General features: G+C 36.1%; 1 protein-coding gene across 1 annotated transcript; it reads left to right on the top strand.

Moving 5' to 3' along the window:
• Positions 1-3: 3 nt before the first annotated feature.
• LOC114354418 (peroxisomal acyl-coenzyme A oxidase 3-like) lies at positions 4-6,499 on the top strand. The gene is made up of 5 exons (XM_028306798.1): positions 4-16; positions 1,371-1,490; positions 3,038-3,272; positions 3,823-4,262; positions 4,601-6,499. The coding sequence occupies exons 2-5, from the start codon at positions 1,398-1,400 to the stop codon at positions 4,700-4,702; spliced, it is 870 nt and encodes a 289-aa protein (XP_028162599.1). The 5' UTR covers positions 4-16; positions 1,371-1,397; the 3' UTR covers positions 4,703-6,499.
• The last annotated feature ends 4,567 nt before the right edge of the window (positions 6,500-11,066 follow it).

Below are 11,066 nucleotides of genomic sequence, written 5' to 3'. Positions count from 1 at the left end.
CAGGGTCGATAACCTGGTGAGTTAACTAGTTCTTCTTTTTTGATGATGTTGGCAATACACGTCGAGGTCGACTTGATTTGTGCCATTTTCAAGTTTATAAGTGATACGAGTTACAAAATGAGATCAAGTAATAATACATATAATAAAGGATGATAGATGATAGCCCTTCCCACCGGGTGGTGGTGCTTTACTGAGACCTCCTATGGACAACTTGAGAGAACCAGAAGAATCACGATGCACTGTTTTGCTTCACTCGCCCACACTCATGCACGTTCACGAACACTTAATGGTTAATAATCCACCATTATTACACATTAATAGTCGCCCAAACACGAATTTGAGGAAATAAAACAAAACCGCTAAAATTACGCTTCAGATTCCCGCCAAGAAGTACGAGTTAACTCTTCATCATCATCAACATCATCAAAGGGGGCGTTTGGCCGAAAATAGCGCTTGTTAGAAATGTTAGCAAAATTGCGATCGCCATGGCAACCGCCGAAAACATGCTAAAGTTTTAGAGGACACGTTTGCTAACTTCAAAAGTGACATTTTCTCATACATTTTAGCAGTGATAGCACTTACCGCTAAAAGGGCGCCATTTTTCTTACTAGCTACGCACGTTTTTTTCACACTTTAGTTTTTCTTACATTGTAGCTTTGAATTAGCACGATGCGCCGTGATGCCTTTCTACCTGCTGCGTGATGACTACGATGCGCATCACGATAAAATCTAATCGATGATTTTAGACATTAGAAGGGCTAGAATGCGCGCCGTGATATACTTTATCGAAGTCAAAATGTATGGGCAAAATCGATAAAATGGCGTGATTACCGCTTATCGCGGCGCGCATCCTAGGCCTACAGATGTGTGCTTATCGTCTAAAATCGATAAAATGCTTTGATAATATAATATTATATTGTGACGCATATCTTACGCCCGTATTCACAAACGATGCTTGCTTAAGGGAAGCAGCAAATCGAACGCACAGCGTTGAATAGAGCTCTGTGAGGTTCGTGTGTGACTCTGTGCGTTCACGCGCACTGTGAGACCTCATAGTAATGTTTGTGAATACGGGTTAGCCTCACTGGTCTTTTTTCGCTCGTTTGAGTTGTATCAATTGACCTCAAAGCTATTTCTTGATCAGAAACGATAGAACCATTGAAGTATGGCGATTATCACACTGCACGGTACGCGGGACGACAGATTTAATCATAATATGCAAGTACCTCAGTTTGTATAGAAAACACGCGCGGCACAACACACTGACAACGCGTTTGCGCGCGGAATTCGTTATATGTCGCCACGCGGACCGCGGCGGAGCGCGGTGCAGTGTGATAATCGCCTATAGATACGATGATTTTCATTTGCAGAGCGAAGCAGTAAGCGAGATCCACGCGATGGTGTCGTGCAGTAAGCCGCTGCTGACGTGGACGGTGCTGGACGCCGCTCAGCAGTGCCGCGAGGCGTGCGGTGGCCATGGCTTTCTAAAGGTAACCATTTCCACATCAATATTTTACTTTTTTATGCATAACAGGTATTTGACCACAGTCGCACCTGGTGTTAAGTGGGATGCGGTCTTGGATGGTACATATCTGCCCTGTAAGTGCCTATTCACTCTCGCCTTGAAAAGACCCGGATTATAGTCTTCGGGAAAGACAGCAGGCAGCGAATTCCAGTCCCTAGCTGTTCGCATTATAAATGAATCATCGAGACACTTAGTGCGAGCTGGTGGAATGATTGATGATTATTTTTACCGTCTCGATATTTTACAGGATGAGAGCAAGGGTGGCCAACTTGATTAAACATAAGATCTACTGGTTACTAACGAAACCCGGGGCGATCTACCACTTACATACTTCTTGAAATCTTAAATGAAACAGCATAGTTTAGTACACAATCATGTAGTATTTTTTGCCTTGCCACGGTCGATTGGACTAATAGTCGCGATCGACCAGTTGGCCACCCCTGTTGTAGAAATTCTTCGCGGCCCTGGTATAAGAGGACCTCCGGCCCGCCGTATCGGGTTACGGTCTGCTCTATGCCGATACTCAGTCAGTTCTGCTGTAAGAACAGTTAACCAAGACTCCATGTTTTGTGTTGACATGTCGGCATATGGCACGTGAGCCAGCTGGTCACGTGATTTGTCGATATTGTATGTCACATTGTTTTCTTGGCTTCCGTTTAGCTACAGAAAATACTAACAATATGGTTATGTAAATGAATCACAAGGGTTATTTCACTTGAACTTCGTGATAAATTATTGAAAAAACAAAAATCCCAACTACGTAAAAATTTACTAAAAAGATTAAAACAAGTCAACTTAAGTGTTCACAAATGCAGTCGGAGGCATCAATGACTATTCTTTTGTTGATATGTATTTCAGTTCATTTTTACGCAGTTGGGTTTTTTGTTTTTTCAATAATCATTTTAGATAAATAATATGATTTTTTGTAAGCTAATTAAAAAGCTCTTTATTTTGATACCCCACTCGATAGGTTCGCTTCGCTTGAAATTCGCCATTTTGATTTTTCCAATTTCAATATAGCCAGTATCACTCACGATTAAGACGAATCTAATGACACCTCTCGCGCTAAAATCGATCAAGTCGCTTAGGCTGTAGGCCGTGCCAAAGAAATATACATACTTATTACATACATACGTAAACGAACTAAAGTCGCTGACATGGCCCGACGGATTTGCAAGCTGAAGTGGCAATGGGCAGGGCACATAGTACGCAGAACCGACGGCCGATGGGGCAGCAAGTTTCTGGAGTGGAGGCCGCGTACCGGAAAAGGCAGCGTGGGACATCCACCCATAAGGTGGACCGACGACATCCTAAAGGTAGCAGGAAGGCGCTGGACGCAGGCCGCTACCAACCGGGCAGCATGGAAAGCATTGGGGGAGGCCTATGTTCAGCAGTGGACGTCCTATGGCTGAGATAATGATGATGACAGACACAAAAACAAATAATGATATATTACTGAAGTTTCTGTAGTGTTGAAAGTTTAATTTTATAAAAATATCTTTCTACCCTCAGTGCGCAAACCTAGGCGACATCAGAAGCAACCACGAGCCGACAGTGACGTACGAGGGAGACAACAACGTGCTATCTCAGCAGACCGGCAACTGGTTGCTACGTCAGTACGAGGCGGCGCTGGCTGGTTCAGCGGTCGACTCCCCGATAGGGACGGTCACCTTCTTAGCAGACTATAGGAGGATAATGCAGAGTACGTTTATGTGTACGGAGACGAGCCAGCTGAAGACTACTGAATGTGAGTTGGAAGAAATAATAATAATTATAATATACTTGGATATCTGATATAGCGCCATCTAGTTTCAACCTTCAAATTCAGTATCAGACAGTGGATATGAACAGTTACTGAAATTCGTTCGGTCTAATCGGTGTAATGTGCGCACTTTCTCACATCTCTATACTGATGAACAGCCCGACCCAACTATCGGCCGACTAAAAGTCGGTGGTCTACATCTTTTTTTTAGGTGGTAAAAATGCATTGAGCTGCATACCCGCCGCTGTGGTCAGGCGACGGGTTATGTGGGGCTCTCCCCTCCAGATGGGAGGGGCCTACCAACTAAAAATCCACCAGTGTCCTTCTTTCTGCCGGTGTAGCGAACTTTAACCCGAGTTCCACCTATGCTCAGTTTATCCGCTGTGCGGACCCACCTTGATTACCACAGGACAACTCTAAGCAGGCGCCTATGCGCCTTCCACCTAGGCTAACTTTAATTGCTAATTTAAAAACATGTCTTCTTGCATCGAAAAAAATAGTGCATTTTTATTCAAACTTTTTCTATTTTTTTCAGTCATAATAAACACATACAAATGGCTGATATGCTGGCTGCTCAAAGAGACACATGAAAAATATGAGTCTGAAATAGCTAGCGGCCTATCCAAGTTTCAAGCCAGGACCAAATCACAAGTGTACCGTTGGAAGTGTCTGACGCGAGTGTACGCGGAGTACCTATCTATCATCTTCTCTCTGGAATCCATAGAGAAGAAAGAGAAAGAGCTACAGCCAGTGATGTATAAGCTGTTTTACTTATACGGGCTGTGGTCGCTAGATAAACATTTGGTAGAGATGTACCAAGGGGGTTACGCGAGCGGGGAAGCCCCTACGAGGTTGATACGGGCGGCCATCTTGGAATTATGTTCGGATGTCAAAGGAGAAGTCGTGAGCGTGGTGGATGCGCTTGCGCCGACGGATTTCGTGCTGAATTCCGTGCTCGGGAAGAGCGATGGCAATGTAAGTATAATTTTAATATTCGTGAGTTAAAACTGCTAATGGTTGTGATTATGACTCTCATATTTAGCCGATCAAAAGTTCAACAAATCCTTATGCCCTTTCATTTATATTGTTGTTATGGTATTTTCATATTGTCGTACCTAAAAGGGGCAGGCAGTGTGTAAAATTTATTAAAAAAAAAACCAAAAGTCTGAATTAAATGAATTACAACCTGCACTGTACCCTGATGGCTAAATCTTTTACATCACATTTTTAACTTTACTGACGTGAAATAAGTTTCAAAACTAAAGTACAATACTATTTCTATACACTTTAAAATAATATTATTATTTTTCCAGCTATACCAAAACATTGAGCATGCCCTATTCAACGCGCCCGGTACCATCGGCCGCGCGAAATGGTGGAGGCAGGCCATCACCAAGATGTCGTCTAAGCTGTGAAAATACAAGGTCTTCTTGAAGAGGTATTATCTGTAGTTATTGTATATTGTTTTAGGACGTTGTTGAACATTTATACAGGATTAAGGGTTGCCATGGTAAATCCATATTATGAGCGATTGGGTCAAGATAACTTTTTAATCATGGTACAACTATACAGTGTGTAAAAAATAGTACTTACGTATTTTCGAATCTATCCCTCTCATTCAAATCATAGGCAATGGGACTATCAATCAATCAGTGATATTGAGTTGATTCCGGGGGAAAGGTAAAATTAAATTAAATTTTTATTTGGAGAAGGTAAAAAGGTGACAGTTTAGGTGTAAAGTAGTCTGTCACAGGCAAAAGTATTTTTCTTTCTTTTCTCACTTTCAATGATAGATTGATCCGAAGATACGGAAGCGACAACGCAGGAAGACAAAAGATGCTTTTTGAAACTGTCATGAAAGTCAATATCGTAGTATATCTTGTTCATAATAATGATTGTAACTTTCCAAACAACCTGTATATATTATTTCGGTTAACTTCAGACTTCCAAGTGACATATTTTTAGGCTTGCATTCTGAAACTGAGCCCAACTGTGATTAGTTCATTTTTTATTATGAGCGTTGTTTCAGAATGTAGGTCTTGATAATTTCTTTTGCTGTGGCCAATGGCCACAGATCACTAAACCATAGTTCAATCTACCCTCCGTGGCATTAATCGTTGTAATTATATAAATCAATTGTTATATCTCCAGAAAGTTATTTTAATTTAAGCATTCTTTAGGTGTCGGTGACATCGTCTGTTTACAAAACAAATGTCAACTCTAATGTCTTACTGTTTATATTCAATTCAGTTTGGCACAGTTCAAGTGGACTGCAACTAAAGTTTTTAATAAAAGCTGTTTTAAATCCAGTTTTCCTTGCAGGTCCTAATATGAAGACTAAAAAGCACAATATGTTTTTTTCTTGGTCTGATATGGCACAAAGAAAAGTTGTTGTCAATGTCTGATATTTTAGATTTCGATTTATTTCACAAAATAATGCTCGCATTGAGTTGACTTAGTTCATCCGACTTTTACATGTTATTAGTAAGCGCTCTCACTTATAGATTTTAGCTTTGTGTATAATAATAACTATTTAAGATGAGTTCTTAGATTATTTGTTGACAGTTATTGTTATACAGGGTGTTAGGTAAATGGGTATGAAATTGAAATTTATTTTGTATGAAAAAAAAATGATGATATCAAATTTCTAACTTCACCATACCATTTATATGACCATGTTAACATGGGCTAGTGTCGGCTCATATACCCATTTACCTAACACCCTGTATAGGTGTAGGCAACATTTTACTTGGGATTTAATTGTGGAGATTTTAATAGGAAGTTTCTAATGTCACTGCACACACTATTATGTTTTCTTATTTCATTTTATATATCGGATTGAAATTAAATAATAACTTTTTACTGGATTGATATGAAAATATAAGCATATTTGACATAAGAAGTTCTGCAATTTTAGTTTTAATGTTTACGTTAATATTGATGTTATAAAATTGGAATCTTAACAATATTATTAAGAATGTTGATAATTAACCCTATTTATCCTTATGACCTTTGAAGTCAGTAAATAATAAGCTTTGTGCATTTACCTGCATTTATTTGCGATCCAAAGTTACTACAAGTCCAACAGAAATGAAATAAATGCCAAATATGAGTCATATATGCCATACTTTGATTTCATATATAGCCTGACCAGGAACATAAAAACCCTCGCCATGTTGCGGAAAACTAATGGTACTAATTTCTTTTAATGGCAACAGTAACTGAAAACTTCATTGACATGTCACCTTGCATGTCAGTCTATTGCTGTCAAAGTGTAAACAAAGTTTATTTTAAATGTGCGCAATTGGTTTTATGAATTAAATTGCCCAAATATTTTTATAGTCGTGAAAGAAAAGTGGTTCACAATGTGTTAAAGTATTTGTCGAAGAGAAATACTAAGGGTTTGGACAATATTTTCATTGAATAATGTTTCCGACAAAGGTTGTCAAATTGACTGACATGTTTATCGTATAGTACAGTCCACTATGAAAATTAGCTGTGGTTTGTTTCAACTACCTATTTTAAAGTTTTTTGTCACTTTCTAAGTGTTGAATTTTATGGAATTGGGAAAGAAGTACCGAGTTTGAAGCGTTCATGAGCAGACATTGCAGTTGAATATTCAAGTTCTGAATTTGATTATTGATGAATAATAAAATAAATTCTACTAGCTCGATTGATGGTTTCATTTAATTTATTTAAATCAGGTTACCTATAATAATATTTTTTCGTTAATTTATGAAAATATCAAATTAGCCCGTAATCCTGAATCCTGATACATAAAGTTAGCCTATTAATTTAACACAGGTACGACTGTACTCAGTGTTGCACTATCAAATGCAATTGACGCGCCTCTATGCCAGGGTTTTTATGTTCCTGGTCAGGCTATAATTTGTGTATTGTGCGTAGATAGAAAATATGTAATTAACACAAGTAGTTATAAAACAATAACATACGTTTAACGTAACGTTAACGGAATATTATGATAAAACAATGAAAATGACTAATCATACAATGCACACCAAAGTAGGGACGTTATGGATATGTAGTTTNTGTATTTTCGGTTATGGATACGGTTACGGATATGGGAATAATAATATTATACCGATTTCGGTTACGGATATTTTCTTCTTTTGGATATCCGAAAGTTTCGGTTACGGTGACGGATATCTGTGCTTTAGAATGCAATTTGCAATAGTTGTCCAACACGGTTCATTCATGGCCGCACACTTTACATCGAATAAAAAGTAATGAAAAAATAAAAATTGATACCAGATGGCATTATAAAGGTAAATCAGGCTGTTATGCCTTTACATATAATGCTATACAAAAAACAATTTTAACTGCCTACATTCGAAACTTTTGAATCGGTTACGGTTTCGGATATTTTTTTATTTCGGATATCCATAACATCCCTGCACTCCACTTTGATCATCTCCGTAATCAAATCCAGGTGATCAAAGTGGAATAGACTAATCATAGTGGTATGATACAGGTCATTACTTAATTTGTTTTCTTGCTCAGAGCCAATCGTTCAATCGCTGAATAACTATGTATAAAATTGATGCTACACCTGATAATTTTCCTTAAAAAAAACACTTTGTTAACGTATTCTTCGGAAAAAATAAGTTTAAATAAGATATTCTTATTATAATAGAACCTTTTACTTGGTGTCGTATGTGATGGAGATTAATGGAATGAATAGGTACTTGCCTCTTGTGCACATCTTTTATCACCATGGCTTATAGCGTTGTGTCGGTTTACCTTGTTGATAAAGTATTTATTTATACTATCAACACTGTCATGTTTTTCTTATAATTCAGTATCGGTTCCGAATATTGTATACAATATAAATATTATTTTACTGTTTTATTTTTGATATGTAAAAAATCTTGTTTAATTATTATCATATTCACCGATTTTTAATATGAAGTTGGGATAAATATTTTTGGATTTATTTATTTTCTTATTATTGTTTTTGCTTTCGTTGGAAATATTTACTATTTTGTGAACGTGTAACTAAATACTATGGGACCAGGAAATAAGTCGCGTACGACGAAAACCGACGCTTGATTAAAATATGTAATAAATATTCTGCCGTTTTCAACTCATAAATGGTGCCATTGTTTATTAATTTCACTATGTTTCATTATTCTCATTATCTTAGAACCATATTTTAGGCTCATTAAACCCTGGGCAAACAACAGCATTTTTTAAATATCACCGTCTCTTCCATAGTTGTAATAGTAATAATAATTTAAAATAGTGGTAAATAACAGCAATGTAAAATAATAATGTTCTTGCGTTCCTAATAAAAATAATAATATACAACGTGTAATTGATTTAAAAAGTTGCCTAGTGCGTATGGTTTTCTTACGTCATTGATAAATAAAAGATTCGTAATATTAGAATACATAAATTAACAATGTATAATTTACAATACATAACTATTAACTACCTTTATCAATTTAAAATAATAAATGACACTTATCGTAATATATAATAATCTTTGGATTTACTTCAATTACACGTTACAAAACCTTAAGTTTATGAACTATGAAATACAGAATACGATTTGCACGATTTTAATAACTAATGTATGTACGATGTGTACCTGTAAATGTTAGGATTTATTTAACATTAAATGTATATCAATACCATGTACCTATTGTAACATTTCAGGAAACTATTAACGAAAACGTGGTTTTTACTTTTTACCCCAACATTCCGAATTTTAGTGTCTTCGGAAAAAATGATATTTTATCAGATCAAATCTATTATTTCAAGATTATTGAACTATATTCTAATTATGCATTTATGTTATTTTTAATGTAAATAATTCATACCTTTTAATGTAAATCTATATTTATCCTGTCGGAATATTTACCTTTTACTAAATGTGTAAAAAAAATTATATTATCACTCCCTAGAAGTGCCTTCCCTCAACTGTGTATATTTGTATAGCCAAAAATGTATACATCTTTGTGTGCTGTTATATTATTGTAACATAAAATAAGCTGTATTTATGGCTGGGAGCGTTGACTTCACCCAAAATAAATGGATTATCATTTTTAATTATGTTTTCATTAAATTGCCCCCTTTANAATGCACGTCAAAACAAAATATTTATTTTGAGGCTACGCTTAGTAGTTTTATTTTAAATCGAAATTAAATGATGCGATTTGGGTATTTTGGTGAAATTACTAAAAAACTTAATATAAAAGTAGCCGCCTGACATGGAACGTGTTATGGGGGCTGAAAATATAGGAAATGACCCATTCTATCCGCCAAATTATTTTGGCACACGATGCGCCAAACACCCTGTATAATTTAAGAGTATTGCCGTTAAGTTTACAATCCTCGATAGTTTGTGCTGTGTGAGATTATGAGGCACGGTAAAAATAATAAGTGTCAATTTGAGGGTAGTCGAAAATTGCACGCTCTAACAGACGCCGTGAGCTACCAGTCTGCTTGTGACCACGGCGTCAGCAACAGCCGAAACATGAAACTGTAAGTACTAGTACTTTTATAAATGTTGCGTTTAATAGTTTTTTTCTGTTTCAACATCTTTTTATAATTGAATAAGGGAATTAAAACATCGGTTTATATTTTAGACATTTATTCGTTAGCACAATATTCAGTAGAGAAAAAGACATCATAGATTGCGAAAATTCTTACAAGTGCAGTTAAATTATTTCGTGGTAGTAAAATATTACTCAAAAAGCCATGGCATGATCAATTTTGAGCAAAAAAACTTACAACATTCCTTGATTGCAGTATTTTGTGAGCAATACGAGTTTTTCTTTGTTAGTTTAAGCCATTAATTAACCTGATAAAAATAGTTTAACTATTTCGCAACATTGTGGCGATAACAAGTAGCAAATAGCAACATTTTCAATTTCAGGTATTGCCAGATTCAAAATAATTAATCTGATTATTAATTCATCATAATGAAGGCATTCTCTGTTATTGCTTTGTATTAACCGTGACCCGCTTGTTAGAAATATTCTTGTTAATATTGGGCAGTATGAAAAATACTTAATACAATACGTATAATAAACTAATTCACTCAATACTTTTTACTTAAATGCATCACCCAACCTAAACGTTAAAATTTAAAAATATAGATTTATTTTAACTTATGAGTATGTTAGAGAAACCTTGTTATTAAATAATTAAGTCACATCGTCCCTACGCGTCTTACACTACAACCTTGATAAGTACCAACCGTGTAATCCAGTCTTCTTTTATTTATCTGACATTGTTTTAAGAAATGAAGGCACAGAGCTCTCAAAATTCAAGGAGTTTCCGTTAAAATGGCAACATTTAGAGTAGGCGCACACCGTTGATTTTTAGTTGGCCGATAGTTGTGCCCCATTTTAATTTGTATGAAGAATCGGCCAAATCGAATCGGCGTAGTGTGCGCACTCCCATACATGCTCATACTGATCAACTGCCCGACTAAACTATCGGCCGACGAAAAATTAACGGTGTGCGCCTACTCTTACATTTAAAATATGAATGGCGCTACGATTTTTGTGCAAGTGGAACAAATTCTAGTCACTAATAGATATTTCTTTTTATATCAGAATGCACAATGATCGTAACACCACGCATACCTCTTACAATTTTTCTAAAATCAAAAATAAATCAATTCTAAAATACATAAATGTTAAACTAGACAAAAAAATGTTTACAGTGAAACATTAATTCACAATTCAATTACAACCAAAATACAAAGTGTTACAACCAATAAAGACTACGTGTATTCTAACTTCTACC

Source organism: Ostrinia furnacalis, unplaced genomic scaffold (assembly GCF_004193835.3).
Source record: "Ostrinia furnacalis isolate ACB-3 unplaced genomic scaffold, ASM419383v2 OfSCF0191, whole genome shotgun sequence".
NCBI lineage: Eukaryota > Metazoa > Arthropoda > Insecta > Lepidoptera > Crambidae > Ostrinia > Ostrinia furnacalis.
Note: the sequence above shows the minus strand (reverse complement) of the source record. Positions and strands in the feature narration are given on the sequence as shown.